Source organism: Tiliqua scincoides, chromosome 3 (assembly GCF_035046505.1).
Source record: "Tiliqua scincoides isolate rTilSci1 chromosome 3, rTilSci1.hap2, whole genome shotgun sequence".
NCBI lineage: Eukaryota > Metazoa > Chordata > Lepidosauria > Squamata > Scincidae > Tiliqua > Tiliqua scincoides.
In genome coordinates, this window is record NC_089823.1 from 223434007 (window position 1) to 223457576 (window position 23570).

The window sequence follows — 23570 nt, forward strand, 5'->3', positions numbered from 1 at the left end:
CAGGGCTTTTTTGCTGGTTGTTCTGCTTCTGGAACCATCTACTTTATTATAGTTGTTGTTATTGTTATTATGAATTCCTATATAAGTCTGACCTCCTAAGCCACAGATTTGGGACCCACAGATTTAAGTCATTGTAGATTCCAAACAAGCAGCTGAAGGCTGGATCTGAGCTCCCAGATCCAACTGGAGGTGTTCTCTGGTCACATCTGGGAGTCTTTCTGAGGCTCCCGAATATGTTTAAATGGCACTTCATGTTTACAGTGGTATCTGTGGGGGGGGGGGGGGCTGTGTCCAGGAATGGAACCCCATGGATACCTAGGTCCAACTGTATACCGTTTTTCAACAGGAGTTGTTCACAAAGCAGTTTACATAACAAAATCAATCAATAAATGGTTCCCTGTCCCCCAAAGTGCTTGCAATCTTTTAAAAAAAAAATACAGAAGAGCCACTGAAAAAGATGCCATGTTGGGGCAAAGAGGGACAATTGCTTTCCTTCTGCTAAATATACAGAGGACACCTCTTTAAAAAGTGCCTCTTTGCCCAGTTAGCAGGGCTGAACTTACAGTGAGCAAAGTTGTTCAAGACACACAAAAAATGCCTCCAACCTTTGCTTCCCTCACCAATGCCATGGCCATGTTCAGTCAAAAGTTGTACACTACCTGAGGCATGGACCTCCAGAGCAATAAAGAAGTTCATTGTTGCACCCTTTGCAGGGTGCAAAATGAGAGAGGCACCCTTTGTGAGCTGCGGATGAACCACCCAGAGATCACATGGGGGGAAGGGGGCCTTGATAAGTTCCTCCCACAGTACCATCTACGAGTATGTTTCCCCATGGGGGGAAAATAATTGTAGAGATATCCTCATTCTCTCCTTTCGACCTAGAAACCTCTTCCATTTAGGGCTTACTTATGTGAACATGGCATTGATTTTTTTATTATTATCCCCAGAATAGAAGCTAGCTATTTTTCACTGCTTAACCTCACCGTCGTCCTCCTCCTTTGATGTCGCTCCACTAAGCTGTGCCGTTTGGCCAGAGCACTTGGTCTCTGTGTGCAAATTAGACTTCCCCCTGTGTGCACTTGTTACACACACTTCAAAAACATGCCCTTCACCTTTCCACCTCGTCGGCAGGACCCCATTGTGGTCCATACTAACCTGAGTTGGAGATCTGGGAACTCCCAGGTTTCAACTGAAGCTTCGTGCGGGCACATTCTGTACTGTTATTCCACACAACAATTTCACCACCAGAACTCCCTGAATGAGACAATGACACATTGGCACAATGTCAAGGAAGATGTGCAAAGATCAGACTATATTAAAATTTTTAAAGTGGAAATAGGGAGTTAGAATGGACTATGCTTTGCTGGCTTCATGGTCCTTTGGGGAACAAAATTAGTGCCATTAGAACAGCTGCAAAGTCTGATAGCCAGTGGTATAAAAATCTGTCTTATAGCTGCTCGTTTAAGTGACACATCATATAATTAGTGTTCCCTAATCTTATTGCCCCCATCTGGTTTGTGTTTCCTGCTTTCACCTTCCCAAACCGAATGCACATTTCAGCAATTTCTATTCAAGGTTTACGCCTCTTATACGCCAAGATTTGTATCTAACCATTTCCCAGAATTCCCTCTCCCCATTTACCAAAAACAGGATTAATTCAACGACTGCCTTTCATTTAAAAAACAACAACAAACAAACAGGTAAGTTACAAACAGGTTTAACAGTGTGCAATGGTTTAATTGACTCAGGGCCAATTCTATCACCCAATTTCACTGTCCCACTGCCATCAATCAGATGCTGAAGATGCACAGAACATGCCACCAGCAGCAATTTTTGAGCCACTTGAAGCTGCAACCTGCCACCATAGCTGGCAAACTGCTCAGTGCAGGTAAGGCAGTGCAGGGAAGGGGAGTAACAGGGCTTGTTGGGGAGGAGCCAGGGTGTGTCAGGGAGAGAGAGGGGGATCTGGTGGCAGTTGCACACTCTGGATCTTATCTCCTCTTTCTCAAACTTCCCTGCCCTTTTTCTTCTCCTTGAACATATGTCACCAAAATGGCCAGAGTATGTCCAAAGAGACTGGTAGGTGGCCTGTGGGCTTACGAGGTGGGGTTAAGTAAAATTGTTTTTGTTCTATCTCCTGTTTGCCTTCAGGTTGCCCTACCACCACCATAACATGTAACGTGCACTACTTTGGCACTGCAACATGCTATAGTGTAGCAGGGGATAGGATTGGGCTCAGGTAGCACAGTCCTAACTTGCACTGGAACAGGCAGGCCAGCAGGCCTGTACTATACCCAGTGCAAGTTTGGGGCTGGTTGACTCTCAGCCCAAGGCAAGGGGAAACTTTTCCCCTTACCCCGGGGACAGCTGCAGCAGCTCCAATGGGTCTACTCAGATCTGTGCCACCTGATGAGGCCAGAAGTCACTCAGCGTTGCCTGGGTATGGGGACTAGGATCCAGAATAACTGCCCGGCCCTGGCCCTGCTTTCTGCTCCCAGCCCACCCACCACCTGCCTTCCCCCAGCCTCAAAATGCCTCCTCCCCACCCTCCGCCCGCATCCCTGACCCCTGCACTGGCCGAGCTTAGTTAACATGAATGCACCTGCTGCTGCCGCCATGGAGGCCAAATCTGGCCTCAGCAGGCCGGCGCACCTCTATGGGCCAGTGTGGCTTACTCGGAGGGAGGCGCAAACATGTTTTATGGCACATTTGCAACCCTCCAGGACCTGCACAAAGGACTTGCATTGGCCCAGGGCAGACTTAAGATTGTGCCCTCAGTAGCTTAATGAGAAACTGTACCATACTCACAGGGGGAAAGCTTCCAGCTTCAAAACTAATCACTCATGGATGTCCCAGACTATACCCTGAACCTTACTGCAAGAAGCCACATAAAGTTATGAACAGATTGGTTGGCAACCTTGAGTCTCGAAAGACTATGGTATAAGCCTACAGCACCCGGTATTCCCTGGCGGTCTCCCACCCAAGTACTAACCAGGCCCGACCCTGCTTAGCTTCCGAGATTAGACAAGATCAGGCATGTGCAGGGTAACCTAAACCTGCCAATGTGGGTTTGGGGCTTTGGAGGTTTAGATGGGGTGGTGTCACCCCTCCTGAGAGTGACACCTGGTACAGCCCGAACCCACCACATCCCCGTTGTGATACTACTGCATCTACCTTAGGAGTCAAGTGCCTCACCTAGAAATGTCTTATTAGAGATGAGGCGGCTCAGGTCCATTGTGTTCTGTTTCCCATGTTCTCTTAGAAAGCTCTAATTTGTCTGTGTCTCATAAGTAATGCCAAGAAGAGTGTACTAGCTAAGCTGGCCCAGGCTGCAATAAATCCAGCCATGCATATAGATGATGATGGCCCACGTCCCAATCTTAGGATGATATATTAGGCAATAAAGGTCCCAGTACCTGTAACTAGAGTTTGTGGAGGTAAAAATGCAGCACATAAGATATCATCCCGGTGCTGAACTCCTCCTTTCCATTCTGAAGGCTGCACAGAAAACTGAGTCAAGCTGTCCAAGCGGAAGACAGTAATCATCCTAACAGGGGAGACAAGCACAAACCAAGCAGCATGAGTGAAGCCAGTTGCTTTTGATCCTCTTCCAAAAAGAGCGTAGATGCTGCCACAACCAAGTGTCTTACATCTATCCACTGGTTTGGGTATCTGAAACAGAAGATGGATTCATGAGACCATCTTTTGCTCCAGTATTTTGCTTAATTAAAAAAAAAGGGCATGTTTCTAGTCTGCAGGAGTGCACAGAAAAGTTTGGAAATCTTGGAAGTGTGTGGCATCCTCATCTTCCCTGCAAGGAGAAAGCACTGCATCAAATTGGTTATGGTACGCCATCAATGCACTCTGAGCAGGAGTTTGGCAATCCAAAAGCAAATTTATTATGGGCTCAATACAAAAAGCAGAACAGAAACAAGGCGCAATCTGCCTACCTTGAGGTTTTGTCCCCGCCCCCCACCCTCAAAAAGTCTGGTTCTCAGATCCCCACCCTGCATTTGTTTCACTCCAAGTTGCCTCTTTCTTGTGGGCTCAGGTCAGTGCCTGTTGGACCCTGCCAGGAAAAGGGAGGTGGGAGTGACATAGCCCACTTCTATTGCTTAGCACAGTGCTATTCAAACTGTGCAGCACAGCTCTTTAAGGAGGCGCCAAGAACTCAAAGGGGAGGCGCGGGATGTCCTCTTGCAGCAATACAGTCACACCCCTGGGCAGAATACCCGTCGTCTGTGCTTTTTTTTTTTTTAAAGCAGAAGAAATGGGAGTTGCTCAGCTGCAAGAGTGGCTGCTGCCACCCCGCCCTCTTCTCCCTCCAAAACGTGCCATGTAAGCTGCCTCTTCCTCTCACTCTCAAACCATTTCAAGGAGCAAGAGCATCTCCTCCATGTTGCTTTCACTCTTGGACCGGTTCCAAGAGTGAGGGGGAGGGGAAGGGGCAGCTTACATGTAAGAGCCATGTTACAGCTCCGCCCCCTCTGACTCTGCTACTGTCTTTGACAATATGCATAAAATAAGCCCACTTACCACCTTATTTAGCAATTTATCTGTTATATAGAATGTGGCACGTGAACTACCCTAGTTTCTCAGAATTTTGTTGTATCTGTCTATCTGTCTAATAAACAAAATATATAAATATAAATGTATATATATATATATATAAGCTGACATGCGAAATAGGTCTATTTTTCCCTCAAGATGACATCAAGCATAAGCAATGCAATATAATGGCTCAACTCTTCCTTCAGATTAACTTGGTACAGCTGAATTCACACGCTTTATTAACAGACAAGGCCAAAGTACACTGCGGAGCGTCTCCAGCTAACAAGCGCACCTCTTCTGGCTTGCTACAAGAAAATGGTTATAAACAGAGGCTATATAGATTTTGCAAGACAATGGTAAAACTTGTGACATACCGGTTAGGGCATATGCATACATGAGAGAGCTCAGGGTCACTAATGGTCACAATATTGTTCTGGGCCTTCAATTACCGTGATAACTAGCAAATCCCCTGCTACTGTGCTAAGAAAAAAGAAATCCACATACTCTACCAAAATAACTCAAATTCTACACCAAGAAAATATACCAATATAACAAACTGTTGCATTTCTAAAAGGACATTTGAATGCTGGATCTCTCCGAATGCTGACTACCAAATTCTATTTCTTTGGTTTCAATAGAAACAAACAGTCAAATATAACCTAACCCACCTGGCTGTCACCCCTTTGCCATGCTAACCTATCCAAAAGAGGAAAGGATGTTTGAGACTCTTAGAATAAACAGCCCCGTCTGGTAAGAAGTTAAAGAGAAGGCTGAATATAGAAGGAGAAACAGAAGAAAAGGGAAATTGAGTACAAGACAGGGGCAAAGGGGAAGCCTCACTGTGATCATGAGAGTTAGCTCTACCTTCAACCAGCATGTTGCCTTAGGCCCTCACCCCAACTACCATGTATTTAGAACAGCAGTCGCCAAACTTGCAACCACTGTGTTACGAAAATACGGTCCCCGTTCAGACTGCAGCTTACTGCTCCAACAACTCCCTGCATGACTTTCACCTCATTTGGGGAACAGGGATGCTCTGGACCAGGGGTGTCCAAACCTTTTGACAGGAGGGCCACATCATCTCTCTGACACTGTGTTGGGGGCCGGGAATAAAAAAGAATTAATTTACATTTCAAGTTTGAATCAATTTACATAATTTACATAAATGAATGTACTAGAGATGGAACTTATATAAATGAATGAAGGTCTTGCAATAGTTCAAGGACTATGAAAGACCTTACACAAAGCAAGACTGGCCTTTCCTTTGCTGCTGCTGCTGCTACTGCATCACAGACGTGAAACAGCAAGCAGTGGAGGGAGCCCTCGTCCCACAGCTCATGCGAGAGTTCAAACATTTGCCCTCACACTGAGAGCGGTTGCATCAGGCCAGCACGGGCTTCAGCAGGTCTCTGGAGGGCCAGAGGGTCATAGGAGACTGGAGGCTCCCTGCGGGCCGGATTGGGAGTCCTCGAGGGCCGCAAGTGGTCCCCGGGCCGGGGTTTGGGCACCCCTGCTCTGGACAATCGCATCTGTTGCCCGGCATCCCAGAAGGCTGAGCAACAGGATGGCTGAACAGACTGCCCAGAGTGTCTCTGTCCCCGTTACGAGGTGAAAGTCATGCAGTGAGTCGGCGGAACTGAAAGTCACAGAGTGGACAGGTTAGTCCAAACCCTGGATCCGGCCCTTGGTCCCAGATTTGGAATGCCCTAATACAAGAACATAACAGAAAGCCCTATGCATGCACCACTGTACACTTGGCTGCTTTCTAAGCAGCTGGGCAGCTGAGAAGATGGAGAGGGCGAACTGGTCATGTCAGGTATTTTGCAGATTGTCCCCTTCTTCCTCTAGCTGCCACTGGCCAATCCTCTTCCCATTCACTTTTGTGTTTGGGGAAAGGATCAGAGTACTAACCGGAGAGAATCCAACAGTGGAAGGCCAGAAAGGGCACCAGATGGATGTGTGGGGCATACGGTACAGGGCAATGTGAGCCTTTTAGTGCATCTTCGTGGGAAGGCAGGCCCAGTTGCAAAGTCTGAAAGACATTGTTGGGGGGGGGAGGTGAAAGTGGCCAGGAATCAACCACCAAGGTCTGCTCCGTGGCCACTGCTGCTAAATAAAAAGTGAGCATCTGGGGATTTCCCCAGATGCTCACGTGATAATTTAGTTAACTCGGCTGGTCTTCTGTTGGCCAGATATGCCCTCTACTTTGGCTGTATCTGGCTAAATGGCTTAACAGAATTCAAGGAGTCCTCTGAATATACGTTCATTTCATCTCGTGGCTGCAGTGTAATAGACTACATATTAATCTCCTTACCCTTGAAGCCCTTTGTGCTGGACTTCTGTGTAGGTGACTATGTGGATAGTGACCATCTCCCACTAATACCCATTTTGGAGTTTGATATTCATAGACCTATATGCCATGAAGTCCCAATTGTGCCTACTGATAGGTTGCCCAAAATAGTCTGGAATGCAACCAATAGCACCAAAGCATATCAAATTCTAGGCTCGGAGATTAGCCTTGACCTCAGTAATGACATATTACTGGTGCAGGAAGCAGCCGCAGCAATAGACTCCTTTGAGAAATTAACTGCTTTTATAGTATCCGAACTGGGAGTTAACCATCGGTCAGCTAAGCTCCCTGTCCTTACACTCAACAAAACATGGTTTGATAATGAATGTAGGCAGATGAAAGAGACTGTTCGAAACCTGTTCAAGCAATATAGGAAATCACATGCATCTGAAATCCTTGCCAGATACTTTCAAACTAAGGAACAGTGAAGGACCTTGTTTAAGGATAAGACAGCACACTTTGTCAAGAAGCAATTCCAACTGTTAACTCAAGATATAGGTTTAAAGAGCTCTAGACAGTTCTGGAGCACCCTGGCAGGCATTCTGTGCCCAGAGGGGCATGACCCATCGGCTATCCCTGTACATCTTTGGGAGCAACACTACTTGGCTCTATTCTTTGATATTGGTTGCCGGTGGGAGCCAGAAACCTTTCGTAGGGTCGATGATTTTCCAGAGTGGCCTCAAGTCTCAGTAGAGGAATGTAGCGACATTGTGGAAGATATAACCGAGGAGATAGGGTGTGGTGTCCACCGTGCCCCTTGCTCTAAGTAAATGCAGGGTTAAAGCCCAGGTGGTAGCTGGAAGTGTGCTGCACAGCTGCAGCCACTAGAGGCTAAAGTGAACCTAGAAGTATATAAATAGCACCTGGAGGAACTAGGGGGTGTGGGTTGTAGAAGGAGTGTATGTTGGAGCAGAGCAGACTAGACTGATCTCGGACTGTGACTCGGCTTATTGGCTCTGGACTCTGATTTGGCTACTCTCATTGATTGGACTGGCTTACCTGGAATCTGACCTCGGACTGTGACTTGGTCTATTGGCTCTGGACTCCGGTTTGGCAACTTTAACTGATTGGACTGACTGACTTGGAATCTGTGGACTGGAACTGGACTCTGACTTTTGCTTGCTGCACTTGGGAGTTTAAGAAGGGAAACTAATCAGCCTTAAGCGGGCACGAGGCCCAGTGGGGAGGAGCTGTGGCGAGACAAGGAAGTAAGAGAATTAATTGCTGGTCATAAGCCTAAGAAAGCTCCTGGCCCTGATGCTAAACCTGCTGATTTAATCAAAGCTAATCCTGACTGGTGGGCACCAATCTTAGCATCACTCTTCACTATGATTGCTAGATCTGGTATCATTCCAAACAGCTGCCCTAAGGCTATTATAGTCCCAATCTATAAGAAAGGAGACTATAGATGCCCAGAGAATTACAGACCCATCAGCTTACTTTCTGTCCCAGGTAAACTTTATGCGAAGCACCTGCTTAACAAACTTACCCACTGGATCGACAACCAGACGATCCTTGGGGCTAAACAGATTGGCTTTAGATCTGGCAATACAACTTTAGATCACTACCTAGTTTTACATCACCTTGCCTATAAATATGTCAAGGTGGCAAAAACCAAGTTGTATGCAGCTTTTTTAGACCTCAAAGGTGCATTCGACTCTGTGGACAGGCCAATGCTTTGGGCTAAATTAACCAATCTGGCCATAGATAGACGCCTCCTTGTCCTTATAATCAGCCTTCATTTTAATACCACATGTCAGATCCGGTTCTTCCCTGATGGGGGCATCTCTCATGAGATCCCAACCAATAGGGGGGTAAAGCAAGGATGTGTCTTGGCCCCTACTCTCGTCAACCTTTTCCTAAGAGACTTGGCCTCTTATTTAGGGGAGGTTGAGGGTCACCCACCTCAGTTGGGAACACATCGGGTCCCATTGTTGCTATATGCCGATGATGCGATTATCTCAATCACGTCTAGGTTTGAAGCGTATGGTCTCCAGATGCATAGAATATTTTTCCCTGAACAAACTGTCTCTCAATTTCAACAAATCAAAGATTATGATCTTTAGTAACAGCTGGAGGCTACAATCTTGGACTTTTAGGGGAAGGCAGATTGAGCAGGTGAAGCAATATTTTTTTTATAAAATATTATAAAAAATATTAATAAATATTTTATAAAATAAACTTAGGCATTTATTTTTCGTATAACCTCGCCTCGACCAGACATTGTAAATCAACTGTGAACCTTGCAGGTGTGATGACACAGAACATCACACGTTTTCATTTCAACAGTGGGGGTGCCAATGTCTCTGCATCCCTAAAAGTATTTAATGCCAAAGTCTTGTCCCTGATCTTATATGGTGTCCCAATCTGGATTAAAGCCCTGAATCTCCCTCTGGAACAAATTCAGCCTGTATTTTTAAGGAAAATCTTGGGGTTGCCTAGATGCGTGCCATATACCGTCTTATGACTTGAGATGGGGCAACTATCAATTGAAATAAGAGCCTGGCTTAGGGCTTGTAAATTTTGGCTCCAAGTCTACCATAACCAAAATCAGAGCAGCCTATTACACAGCCTCCTAGAAGACTCACTAGCGCCAGTGAATTCTGAAGTAGTTCTTCAAAAAATTAGAACAATTGGCATCAGTCTGGAGGTGTTGGGATCACTGCCCAGTATGGCAGCATTCCAATTAATCAAGAAGAGACTTCTTGATATTTATTTACAGAATTTATATAGTGCTGCAAGCAAAGTTTGCTCCTCACTGAGCCTTCAAATATCTACCAGAGCAGGCCGCATGCCACTGTACTTCACTTTGCTGAAATGCCCCTGTGAACGCAGGGCATTTACCCTGGCCAGGTGCAATGTGTTTCCTTCGGCGGTGCTGTACGGGGGATTTAGCAAGACCCCATATAATGAAAGATATTGCAGGTGTGAGTCGGGTAAAATAGAATCTCTTTCCCACATGATCTTACAGTGTACACTTCATGAAACGATCCATAGGAAATACTTAGCTGCCTATTTGAGCAACTTTAATTGAGACTTTGGGGGCATTTTTAAAGCTTCTCCTGAAACATTGCCGTCCAATCAATAGTATTAGAGAAATGGGGTATACCTCTTAACATCCTAGGAATTAGTATCACTTTTTTAAGTCTATGAATTGTTTGTCTATATCAGGGGCGCTCAAAGTTTTTGGCAGGAGGGAGATCTTCCACACTTTCACACACATACACCCGCCTGCTCGCCTGCCCCCTCACCCTCCCTCCTTCCCTCCCTCGTTTGCTTGGGCGGTATGTGCTCCTGCCTGGCTGCCCGCTCACCCACTTGGCTGCCTGCCTGCTCGCCCAGCTGCATGCCTACCTGTCTGCCTGCCCACCTAACCAGCCTTCCTTGCTAGCCAGAGTGGCATGTGCTGCTGCTGCTGCTACTGCTGCCTTCCTGGCCGGCCAGCTGGCCAGCCAGCTAACCAGCCCTCCCCCCCTCAGAGGCATGTGCTGCGGGCTGGGCTCCCCTCCCCTCCCCCATGGGATCTCTCTCTCTCTCTCGCTCTCTCTCCTGCACTCCCCTGGTTCAGGTTGCAGGAGGAGAGGGGAGCCGAGCGGAGTCCAGCCCAGCCCAGCCCAGCCCATGGGAAAGGGAGGGAGAGGCCAGCTGACAAGCACACAGCGTCTTTTATAGTGGGAAGTAACACGAGACCTGCAAGTCTCACGTTACCTTCCCACTATAAAAGGCCCTGCGCATGCGCTGGACTTGTCTTTCTTTCGCTGCCACTGAGCTCAGCGGCAGCAAGGGAAGCAAGGAGCTTGCACGGCGGGCCAGTGCGGGCTGGGGTGAGGGCCGAATGCCCATAAGAGATGGGGGCACCCCCTGGGGGCCAGATGGGGACCTGCAGTGGGCCGCAAGTGGCACGCGGGCTGGGGTTTGGGCACCCCTGGTCTATATATATGTGTGTAATATGCCAGTAAAGGTTCTGAAACAACTGAAAGTGTTTTTGGAAAGCAAAAATAGCCTGCAACACTGCCATCCCTGTAAGTAAGCAACCCATTGTTTTCATGGATTTTTTTTTTACCAAATAGCTCTGTTTCAGAGGCCCAGCTTCTCTTCTGTACACACACACCCACAGGGCCAAATCCTATCCAACTTTCCAGCATAGATGCAGCTGCAATGCAGCCCTAAGGTAAGGGAACAAACGTTATTATGCAGCACACACCCCACTGGCACAGCAGTACCAGCACTGAAAAGTTGGATAGGATTGGGCGCGCGCACACACACACACACACACACACACACACAGAGAGAGAGAGAGAGAGAGAGAGAATGCCACTGTGAGATACAGGAAGCTGGACTAGATGGGCCTATGGCCTGATCCAGCGGGGGCTGTTCTTATGAGAACAATTTCATGCTGGACATTCTTGTCAAAGAACTTAGACTTTGTCAGGGGGTGATGTGATTCCACATCCCTTCAATATCTTGTCTCTACACAAGAAAGGGAGCATAAGGTGGGAGTCACACAGTCACTTCTCCAAAAGGCAGAGAAAATCATGTCCTATAATGGTGAGGGTATCAGGGGAGCTAATTATACATGAACTTGCCCGCCGCACAAAATTCAGCATATCATTAACTCAGAGGTTCACCAGAAAGGAAACCTGGAGCTTCCAATGCTGCAAGAAGATTCTTTTTGGCCACCAAAACAGCCCTAATGAACCCAAAGAACCTTATGTTTACAAAATGCCCAAGGAACAGGTATATTGCTCCACATTCAAGAATTAAATTCAAGGTTCAGTGAAGACGACAAAGTGATTAATCTTGGCTCCTGCATTTGATAAAACTGTGCAGCTGTAGAGCATCCACGAAACATGTGAACCAATTTGATGTTCAGCTTCATGGCACTGCCAAGAGGCATCATTATCACTGAGTCCAAGGTAATATAATTCAGCAGGGCACCAATGAACTCATAAAAGAGTTTTTGGGTGGATAAGCCAGAGGTATAAATCTAAGGTAAGTAATTTGATAGATTAAAGAACATTCTGCCATTGGGTGCACGGTGGTAAAATTGTTAATTCCCAATTCCACTGGCGGCAGATAATATATAAACCAGGGCTTAGTTTGATTTTTGAGAACACATTCAGTTGATTTTGAGGGTTTGGGGTGTTTTTCAAAAGACAAAAGTACAGAAAACAAAAGAAGTGGGGAACGATCTGAAGTCCCGCAAGCTTCAGGAACAAAGTTAGAAGCAAAAAAGAGCATTCACAATTTCTGTTCAGAAAACATGGAATCCAACCCGTGGAATCGTTCAGCCTCCAAACATTTCTCCCTATCTAATCTCAAGGGTCGAAGCCCCTCCCTTCAGTCTTTTCTGTTCTCTCTTTCAAATGATGGAAATGATGTGAAATTTCACAGGCTGAAAATGGAATCAGTGATCATAAGAACATAAGAACAGCCCCACTGGATCAGGCCATAGGCCCATCTAGTCCAGCTTCCTGTATCTCACAGCGGCCCACCAAATGTCCCAGGGAGCACACCTGATAACAAGAGACCTCATCCTGGTGCCCTCCCCTGCATCTGGCATTCTGACATAACCCATTTCTAAAATCAGGAGGTTGCGCATACACGTCATGGCTTGTACCCAGTAATGGATTTTTCCTCCAGAAACTTGTCCAATCCCCTTTTAAAGGCGTCCAGGCCAGATGCCGTCACCACATCCTGTGGCAAAGAGTTCCACAGACCAACCACACACTGAGTAAAGAAATATTTTCTTTTGTCTGTTCTAACTCTCCCAACACTCAATTTTAGTGGATGTCCCCGGTTCTGGTGTTATGTGAAAAATCGGGGGAAAAAAAGAAAAGGAAGTCCTTTATTAATAGATATCCATGCAACATGAAATAGAATATTATAAAGGTTGTTCCTAAGCCCTCCCTCTCTGCTACCACCACCTTCCTTTTATCCGTCTTTGTTACAGCTTTTCTTGCAAGTACCAGTCTGAGATTTTATTGTTTCATCCCCTATTGTTCCATGGTACTACTTTGCTGCCAAAACATAATGGCAAATCTGTCTCCATCACGCTGGAACATTGTTTCCAGCTCTGGTAGATGAGGGGGATAATTACTGCTCTAGTCTCCTCCCAGCAGTCTTACGATAAGATGTAAAGATGATTCGGAAAGAAAAAGGACACAACACCTTGCATTTGAAAACAAATTGCAGCAATAGAAACAGGGAGGAAAAAAAAAATACATGGAGTTCTTAATGAGCCCAGATATATATTGGGCGGAATTTAAGGTCTTTTACCACCCACGGGCATGACACTGAGAAAGATAAATGCCCAAAGTTTTTGTATGTACTACACTGTATTTTAGTTGCGTTTACACCATGGTGGTTCCATGGAAAAAGATGTGGGGGCTTCTGATTGAGTATCACTTACTTAATGAACAATCTGTCATCACAAGCAGATGCCTAAGTATATTTTCCCTCTGTCTTCCCTTCCCTATTCCCTTCCCCAGCTGTCCCATTTAGATGATATGCCTTCAGGCAGAATTTCTTGTCTGATTTTATCTTTGCATACTGTCTACTAACACATTTTCAGAATTCTGAGGTGTAGGATGGGTATTGTGCTGTTGATAGTAGTGGCGGTAATACTAGGAAAATATATGTAGAAATCCGGAGCAAAATACTTGCATGCAAATAAGAAAAACTTATTTTTTTTTGATAGGGAAGAAGCTAGGCTAGGTCCTTTGGAGAGGAACAGCCCAATCCTAAGTCGACACCTAAGCACCAACTGGTCTGTCCCGCATCCAGCATGGGGTTGGGGCTGCTTTCAGTTCAGCCCGGGGCAAGGGGAATTCATTTCCCTTACCCTGGGTAATGCAGCAGCAACCCTAATATGTCTATTCAGATTTGAGTCACCTAAAGAGGTAGATAAGCTCTAAAGGTTACAGCCTGGTGCTGCACCAAGTTGCCCAGGAGTGGGGTTAGGATCCGGACATTGTGCCAGATCTTGGCATCACACACACACACCCGCCCAGGTCCAGACTGCCCATAGACCTGCCCACTACCTGTCCTCAGCCACCCAGGAGCACCCCATTCTGCCCTCCCCCCACCCTTCCCAAGCCCCCACACTAGCCTAACTCAGCCGGCACAAACCTACCAATGCACTGGCTCTGCAGGGCCATTGTTGGCCTCTGAAGACTGGCGCATGGATGTGCACTGGCCTTCCTCCTCTCCTGGTGGCATGAAACTGTTTTACGGCATTTTTGCAATGCCTCCGGGCCAGCACAAGGGACTTGCACCGGCAAAAGGGCCAGTTGGGATTGCCTTGAGACACGCAGCTCAATCCCGGATTACAATGCCAAATTGTCTGGCCCAAGAACACATCAAAAACAACCTTGAAGGCCTCTGAACCTGTCCAGAGTGCATTTCCCTTCCCACTAACTCCTGGTTAGATCTTAGTATTAAGATGCCACCTGTGGCAAGACATGGGAGGGAGTTTTGCATTTGCAATCACTTCACCACTGTGCATCGGGGATAATGTGTGGCATGGTGCCCACGTGTTCATGCTCATGTTGGGAATAAGCCCCATACACGTGATCTGATCCTGCCAATAAAGTAATCGAAAGATAACATAATAACAGCCTGAATACATACAGGAATACGGGTGTAAGTCTTGAGTTATGTTTTATACTATACACTTCGAGGAAAATCAGAGAAGACCCACTGCATTTGCCCCTGTTTTGCTCCCGCCACCCAGAATGGCTCCAAAGCAGAGGTGGGCCCACTTCTAAGGGCAGCAGCAACTGGCTTCTTAGAGAGGAGAAACCACTGGAAGCTGACGGGGTCTTTGCAATACTTGCTTTACAAATATATCGGCCAAGCATTGGATAGAGGTAGACAGCGGAACACTCCTAGGAAGTGACAATAGGTTTCATCAGCTCCCCAGAGAACAGTCTGACATCTCAAGGTGCTACAGATCTTGGCTTGTTCTCTCTCAGCTTCACCATTCAGACTCTCTCTCTCTCTCTCTCTCTCTCTCTCTCTCTCTCTCTGTCACTAAGAACAACTCTACCTGTCTGTTTCAATGAGAAGATACTTTGAAAAACTGTGACTCTTGTCACACTGGCAGTACAAGGGAGTGATGAGTCATACTGCAAACTTCAGGGCTCTCCCACACACACTGACAGGTGGGACACCTGAACACACTGCCCAGGGAAATTTCCCACTTGAAGATACTCCAAGGAAATTGAGGGCCCAATCCAAGCCAATTTTCCAGCACCTAAACAGCTGTGCCAATGGAGCATGTATTGCATCTGGCTGGAGGGGTGGAAGTCATGGATGCCTTGTCAAGGTAAGGTAACATTAGTTCCCTTACTCTGGGGCTTCATTGTGGCTGCATTGGTGCTGGAAAGTTGGATAGGATTTGGCCCTTCCTGTAGTTAATTCTTTTGTGAAATCCAAGGCGCATTGATTGGGCATTGCCTTAGAGTCAAGACCTAGCGGCAGGCTCATTTACCACACTGAACTCCATGTTCATAACAATACTGGCATGCTTGACTTCAGAGTCAAATGCGGTGATAAGGGGGAATAGATTGTGTGCCACTTCTTCTTTACAGAAGCACCACTTCTGAGCACCATGTAACGAGTATGGAATGATTCTGCTTCTCAAGCATAGAGACACTTGGCCCTTTCAGGCAACCAACCCCTTAAGAATTATCCTTTCATTGAGAAGAGGGACAAAGACCTCACAGAAACATGATTGCCAAAAACTTGGGGGCAAATCCAATAGAGGAATAAGTCCCACAAGGATTGGTCCATACCACTAATGGTACTTGAGGTGGTGTCTGTTAGTACTTTCAGGACCCCTGACACCCAGCAGTGAGACCAGGAACATATACAATAAAATATAAATTAAAATACTCCCTTTATGAAACATATTTGAAATGTATGGGGAGCTTTCCCATCCTTTCAGTTGACTTTCCTCTTTTTCTATGTTGGATTTGTGCAGGTGTTTTCAATCCTCTATTATGGTGGTTCCCAAAGTTTTTAGCTTCAGGACCCATCAAAAAAAAAGTTTCACTTTACCAGCTGCTCAAGCTCCTGCAGCTATAATGGTGGTTGGGCAGCAGTGCTCCCCCGAAGTAGTTGGTTATTTAACCCTTGATGTAAATAGTCTACTCTGCCTTGTCAGCTTCACAAATGGGTCATGACCCATTGGTGGGCCACGGACCCAGTTTGGGAACCACTGCTCTATTCAACACAAGAAATTTCTACAAAAGAAACATTAGTGAAAAACGTGTGGCAATGCAATAGGTGAGTAAGAGCCTACCTCCCATGAGAAGTCCAACAGTTTACACAGCAGGTATGATTACTATAGTTACATTTAAGCCAGGTTTCATGCAGACAACACATATGCATGGACAATGTGACTGCATGAAACATGGGTTCAATATCAGTATGTATGCATGTACAGAAACTGGACTGGGGCTCCCCAACGTATGCACATGAGAATTTAAAGAGGGAGACATGTCATCTTGATTCTATGGATTTGCCGCATGAAGTGTGGAGCCACTCCATGTTGCAAGTCTTTCCTACAAAATCAAAGTGTTGTCTGTTGAACCTTGATTAGGGGATTCAGGCTCCATGCAGGTGTTGGCAGTTAATTGACATGGAGTTGCGTGGAGTTCCCTTGCAGGGTTCTTCCTATTCTAGTAGAAAAGGGAGAGTGGGGCATTGGAAGGCTGGTTTGTCCTTAAAAGGAAGATGCACAGTTAATTCACAGTGCCTTAATGCTACACAATATGGATGTTGCCATCCCATGTTCCTGACTCACTTAAGATGGAATCAGATGTTCAACATTTTTGGGAGCCTAAGGGCTTGCGGATAAAAAAAAAACCTTACCTTGAAATGAACCATTTTTTATCAGTCTGCTGTGAGATTTGCAAGCAGAGAATGAAGTCCTTTAATTCTATCTAATATATAGTTGATAAACCTTAACACTTATCCTGGCTAAAGCAGGCTTTGTACGGGATCCAGCACAGACACATTTCATTCTACACAAACGTATTTACATTGATTTTCTATTTCCGGTGTCAATAGAATTTGTTAGAGGGGAAAGACAAGGAACTGATAGCCAAAATCAGATGGAGTGGGGCTGAAAGAAGAAAAAAGCACATTCTGCTCTCAGCATTTAACCATTTTTCTGCACTAATACGATACAGCACAGTCCTAACTTGCGCTGGAACAGGCAGGTCAGCAGGGCCTGTGCTGTGATCAATGCAAGTTTGGGGCTGGCTGAGGCTCGGACCAAAGCAAGAGGAAAAAATTCCCCTTACCCTGGGCGGGCCATAGCAGCCACAGAGGGTCTAGTTGGCACTGCACCACCTGATGAGGTGATACAGATCCAAGCAGAACAGAGCAACCAGGAGCTGCTCCATACCCCCCAGGAACAGGGGTTAGGATCCGGCATAACTGCCCAGTCCTGGCCCCCCTGCTCTCTGCCCGCCTGTTCATGGGCCCACCTGCCACCTGCCTTCCCCCCACTCCAAAACCTTGGCCAGCGCAGACCTACCTTCTCCTGCCCACCGCAGAGGCTGGATTTGGCCTTTGCGGGGCGGCGCACCTCTCTGTGCCAGCACAGCTTACTTCCATGAAGGTGCACATGTGCTTTATGGCAACCCTCAGGCCGGCACAAGGGACTTGCACTGGTGCAGGGCACAGTTAGGCTTGCGCCCACGGCGTTGCACAAAAAATGACTGCAGTAAGTTTGGGAACTGCTGGACTAATGAATAACGGCACTGGGAACTGTATATATGACAAAGTGGTGTCTCCTTACACTACAAAAAGACACTAACTCCTTTTTGTTTATGCACTGAGCTCATATTTAGCATTCATAAGCGGATCTTTTAGGTTATATAATACTTATTTTTAGCACTCATCAAGATGTATTCATTATATTCCCTCTGCCTCTAGTCTAGGGGTCAGCAATTAGAGGTCTCTTAGAAAATATATTTTATACATTTATATAATTCTTTCCCACTCCTCCATCCCCATAGGAGCCACTACGGTGACGCACAAAAGGTATTGCAAACAGAACACCCATACAACTGGAATGTCATCATACAACTTACAATACATACATACATACAATAACAAAACATCAGCATTTGGACAAATAGATCATAAAACCAGGACATCATATTGAGAAACCAAGTTTTAGGAAATGAAAAATATCAAATGTTAAAACAAGTAAGCATCATCAAGAAATGGTTAACTGAAATATAAAGTTATTTACCTCTGTTCAAAAAACAACAAGGGATGACCCAATCCTATTGCTGCCAACTGTCAGGGCAGTGACCACTGTGTCAGCCCTAGGTCACACAAAGCGTGTTTGTGGCACCTTGTGAGTACGCAGTGCTGTGTGACTAAGTATGTGAGTAAGCCTGTGCCATCCTGCCAGCCCCAAATCTGGACCTGTGGCCACCAGAGCAGGTAAGAACTGCTCCATATGACAGAGGGGCAGAGCAAGGGTGGAATGGAAGAGGGGAAGGGGTGGAGAGTGTGGGCAGGATTACTTTGGTTGCCAACTCCTGCCCTAGAGGTTTCACAGTGATATAGGACAGGCTGGAGGGATACTTCCTTTTGTAGATGGGTGTGTCAGGTGTAATAGTGGCGTCACCTGGCTGCCACCAGTGAACAAGAGATGGCCTAGCTAGATTGGCCCTCTGATAGAAAGGTGTCCTTGGTCAATGACCAATCCGACTGACCCACTCCCACTCAAATTCCATCATACATCTGATGAAATTGATTTTTGCCTGACAAAAGCTTATAGCCACAACAACCCATTTAGGGCTTTAAGGTGACATACTAACTGTTTTAAAAAAACAAAAACTTTTAACAATCTTACTGAAATTGTTCCTTTTTAAAAGCCAATTCCCAATGTCATGTTTCTCATGTGATACTTGAAATCGTCACATGGTTGGCTGGTTGTGTGAAGCAGCTACCCTCAAGCATGCTCCTGTGCATACAGCTTCCTTATCAGATGATTGCAGAACACTTCAGTGGAGAGAAGCTTGTGAAGGATGACTTCACATCTTCAATTTGTGTATAGGTGATAGAAAGCACTTGATACACTCTTATCACCCATCAGCACGGAACCTACTTTTAGGTATCTGTACAGCACAATAAGAGGTAATGGTCTGTAATAAACGGGCGCAGTTTCACAAGCCACTTTATCAAACGATGAGCACAATTATAAGACAATGTATTAACGTCAGCGATAAGCTTATCTTTTGATAACTACTGCCTCATTAGATTGTTTAAAAGAGGCCAAGGAAAACTTGGCATTTGCAACTATGCTGTTTCAATATTTTGTGTTTGATTTTATTGGTACCTTGTTCAAATGGAAAGGGCTTCTGCTGACACAAGGGGGGACAAATTTCTGGTCACCACATATTAAAAAGGATATAGTGGAACTAGCAGCGTTGCTGGAAGGAATGCAATGCTGGGGCATACATTCCATGTCACACACACACACACACACACACACACGCACGCACGCACATGCACACACACACCGCTCTCCCCAGCGCCCTCTCCAAACATGACCGAAGCTGTGCTCCGTTTGCATCCAGAAGGTGTTCTGATGCCCGGGGAGATGTGTTCGGTCTCCCCAGGCCTCAGAAGGTCTTTGGGAGGCCTCAGAACATTACTTCAGGTTTTCAGGCCTTCTGAGTTCCGGGGAGGGGATATGAATGGGGATATGATTGAGCCACACAAATTTAGGGGGTTGAAAGAGTGGATAGGGGGATGCTTTTTTCCCTCTCAACACAACACAACATGAGAATCAGGGGTCATTCACTAAAATTGAGTTTTGAGAGAGTTAGAACAGAGAAAAGAAAATATTTTTTTAGCCAGTGTGTGATTAATCTGTGGAACTCATTGCCACAGGACATGAAAGGTGTCTGGCCTAGATGCCTTTAAAAGGGGATTAAACAAATTCCTGGGGGGAAAGTCAATCACAGGTTACAAACCATGATGGATACATGCAACTAGCGACATTCCCAGAGGTGGGACACATGGCTAACTTTTGCAGGGCAGCACAATACCCAGAGTTGCAGCCCCATGCAACACATCACATTTCATTCTAGATGGCTCTCTGACTACCACATTTGGCTGTTCGGGGGGGGGGGTGTAAGAGGCTGCAGCAAGCAGACGTCAGACGGTCCTTTTGTCTGAGCTGAACTCCTCCCCCACTTTCCTGGATTCAGGTCATTGTATATTATAATTAGTGAAAATGTTTGTACGTGTGTGTCTCTGCATCTGTAAAAAAATATCATTCTGTTGTAAGGGTTTCAAGGGTGAAGAAAATGCACAAAAGCAGTTTCGCCCACTCAGCTTTCCAGCTCCTCAGCATAACAATGACATTGAAAATTGCCTCTACAGTGGAAGCAGCTTTTGTGCGTTGTCCGAGTTTTCAGATTTATGGTCAGAGGATTTCTAATTAAGAGCTGCTATAATTTTACTTTTCCTTGACATCGGCATAAAATCCTGGGGTAGGAAATGTAAGTCCTCCCCCAGGGTCCCTAATGAGGTTAACACCTTCCTAACAAACAAACAAACAAACAAACAAACAAACAAACAAACAAACAAACAAATACATAAGGATGTCCTTGTAGCATCAAGCTGTGTTACCAACTTTGCAATATCACAACGATGCCAGTTTGGAAAGTGCTCATCACCAAAGCCTTATTCACACACCCACCAGGCCTTCATAGAAGACAGGTGGATACACACCCACCACTCCGCCATGCAGGAAACATAATATTTGTGCACTTCACATAGACACTGAACCGTACAGACACTTGATCTGCATAATTCTTCCCTCTCAAAGAAAGGGGGGAGGGAGGAAAGCCCATGAATCAGGTACCCAAATGATTAAGGATCCATATGGAGAACCTGCATCACATATAACAGGAGTGGCCAAACCAAGGCCATTCACAGCACATCAATATGCCCTGGCACGCTGGTTGAAAACCACTGCACTTTCACTTCTTTGGACATTTTGGTATCAATCCCTGCACATGCCCAATCTCGTCTGATCTTGGAAGCTAAGCAGGGTCAGGCCTGGTTAGTACTTGGATGGGAGACCGCCTGGGAATACTGGGTGCTGTAGGCTTGTACCATAGTCTTTCGAGACTGAAGGTTGCCAACCTTGTATTCAGCTCAAGATTAACTCTTTTGTTCCCTCTGCTTCCTGGCATAAATGGCAGCTTCTATCCTGGGGTAAAGAGCAGCTGCAGGAGGCAAGATGATCTGGATGAGGACCAGAGAGGGGGGAGGGGAACAACGTGTTGAACTGCTTCTTTCTCCATGTCATAGTCCCACTTCTGATTTCTCCTTCGCAGCTCCTATTTAGGAAAGCACACAAGGGCCCACAGTATACATAACATGTGGAGTTTGGCCTTGAATGACTATTCTTACCTACTTGGTATGCATAATAGAAGACGGGCAGCCCAATTCTAAGCTCTCCACCACCCAGGGCTACAGTGGCATTAAAATGGCGACCAAAATGGGCACCGGATTAGTGACGGGAATCTCCTCGGGGTAAGGGAGCATTTGCTCCCTTACAATTTTCTCAGCCATTTTGAGCGGATGTGGGCCCAAGAAGCCACGTGACAGGCTGCCAGGCTGAGAGGGAGCATAGGATACAGCAGCAGAGATTGCCACCACCTCTGCCCCCATCCCACACCCAATCCTCCCCTCCCCCGCACCCTCCTCCTTCCCCACTCCCTCCCCATGCCCCCAGAAGCTGCACGGCCATCCAATAGTGCCACTTACTGCCAGCAGTCACGCAGCACCTTCTTCCCAGTCCTGAGGTAGAGTGCTCCTTACACTCTGGGTGCAGCAAACATGCTTTACGGCACGTTTGTGCCCCACGTTTAGGGTCCTCATAGGACTGGGCCCTAAATCCCTTTGCTTCAACAGAAGGGATGTGTGTACGTGGCTGTTTGTCCAGCCTTGATTGCATTTATATAGTTATGAGGTAGCTAGAAGGAACCACAACCAAGGAGCCATGCTTGAAATAACTGCCTTTTGTCAACTTCAAGCTGAAGATATCTGAGAATAAAGGCATAAGCCTCGTGGAGAATCTTTCTACCTTCTCTACTGAGAGTTGAAATGGTGTCCCTGATCAAGATGGATGAGATCTTTTCCTGCTGCACTGCACCTTTGAATAGCACATCCTTTCTCAGCTGACACGCAGGCAGCACTAAATCTTTCCTTGGATTCAGTTACCAAGCAGCCCTTGAATTAGTGCGACAGCCTGGAAAGATCAGCATTAGCAGATTCTATCTCCAGAAAATGCAAGCAAAAAGTCCTCTAAGTTACAAACATGCCAGCATTGTAGTTTAAGAGCCATGGTACCTGTCCCAACCTAAAACCAGCACAGTCCGGGTTAACACCAAAATCTGGGAGATTTCAACGGTCCGGTTTCTTCCCGCATTGAGTTTGTGATGACAGTGTCCGTTGAAGTCCCAAATCTGTGATTTAAATTAGAAAATCAGTATTTTAAAAACAAAGCTTAGGGAGGAGTTTGGCAATTTCAGAATATACCGGAGACACCCACCTATAAGTCGATCTCACAGGCAAGCCGAGGGCAGGTTTTGAGCAAAAAACCATGGAATTTTCTATGACCCGCGGATAACTCGGGGCTTAAACTTAGGGGGGTGTCTGACTATAGTTTTGACTGATTTTACCTGAGGCCAGATCCTGAAAAATAACTTACCACTAATTGTTACCTAAGAATTGTACAGTCTCTAATTTATTAAAAACACAGTACAAGATCATAAGATCATTTTCATTCTTTTTAAATTCTGGTCTTCACCACCTTTTTGTAAACACTATCCATGCACTGTAAACAACATACCAGTAGAACAGTGGTTCCCAACCTGGGATTCATGTACTCTCAGGGACACTCAACAGGACCTTTAAGGGTACTTGAAAAAGAATGGAATAATGGCAGAAAAAGGCAGGTCATGCTCCAGAATGCTTTGCAGGGCCAGCAAGGCAGGAAGGAAGGTAGCTAGCTGGCTGTGAAAGCCACCAATAGCTAGTTTTTGGTCATCAATTCATCTATGAACCAGTGATTGAAAACCAGCACAGTAAAAAAGCTGAAACATAATATGGAAAGCATTCAATCACCCAGAATTTCTCAGCACACTTCTGGTGCAAAACAGTGCAAAGACAGAGTCTTCTGTTCTTCAGACAGATGAAAAGAGAAAATATGTGATGAAAACAAACCCATCAGTAAAGCAGCTACCATGTTTTCCAAACTCACAAAGAGAGTCTGGTCCAACAAGAAGCTGACAGAACACACCAAGATCCAAGTCTACAGAGCTTGCGTCCTGAGTACACTTCTGTACTGCAGCGAGTCATGGACTCTTTGCTCACAACAGGAGAGGAAACCGAACACTTTCCACATGCGCTGCCTCCGGCACATCCTCGGCATCACCTGGTAGGACAAAGTTCCAAACAACACAGTCCTGGAATAAGCTGGAATCCCTAGCATGTATGCACTGCTGAAACAGAGACACCTGCGTTGGCTCGGTCATGTCGTAAGAATGAATAATGGCCGGATCCCAAAGGATCTCCTCTATGGAGAACTGGTGCAAGGAAAGCACCCTACAGGTAG

The 23570-nt window shown here is 46.0% G+C and overlaps 1 protein-coding gene across 1 annotated transcript in view; it reads right to left on the reverse strand.

Moving 5' to 3' along the window:
• Positions 1–23570, reverse strand: part of WDR49 (WD repeat domain 49) — a 125970-nt gene that overhangs the window by 34832 nt on the left and 67568 nt on the right. The window contains exons 9-11 of the mRNA XM_066621546.1: positions 22304–22419; positions 3417–3547; positions 1156–1254 (exon numbers count right to left, since the gene is read on the reverse strand). Of these exons, the coding sequence (XP_066477643.1) occupies positions 1156–1254; positions 3417–3547; positions 22304–22419 (346 nt within the window). The remainder of the gene's footprint in view (positions 1–1155; positions 1255–3416; positions 3548–22303; positions 22420–23570) is intronic.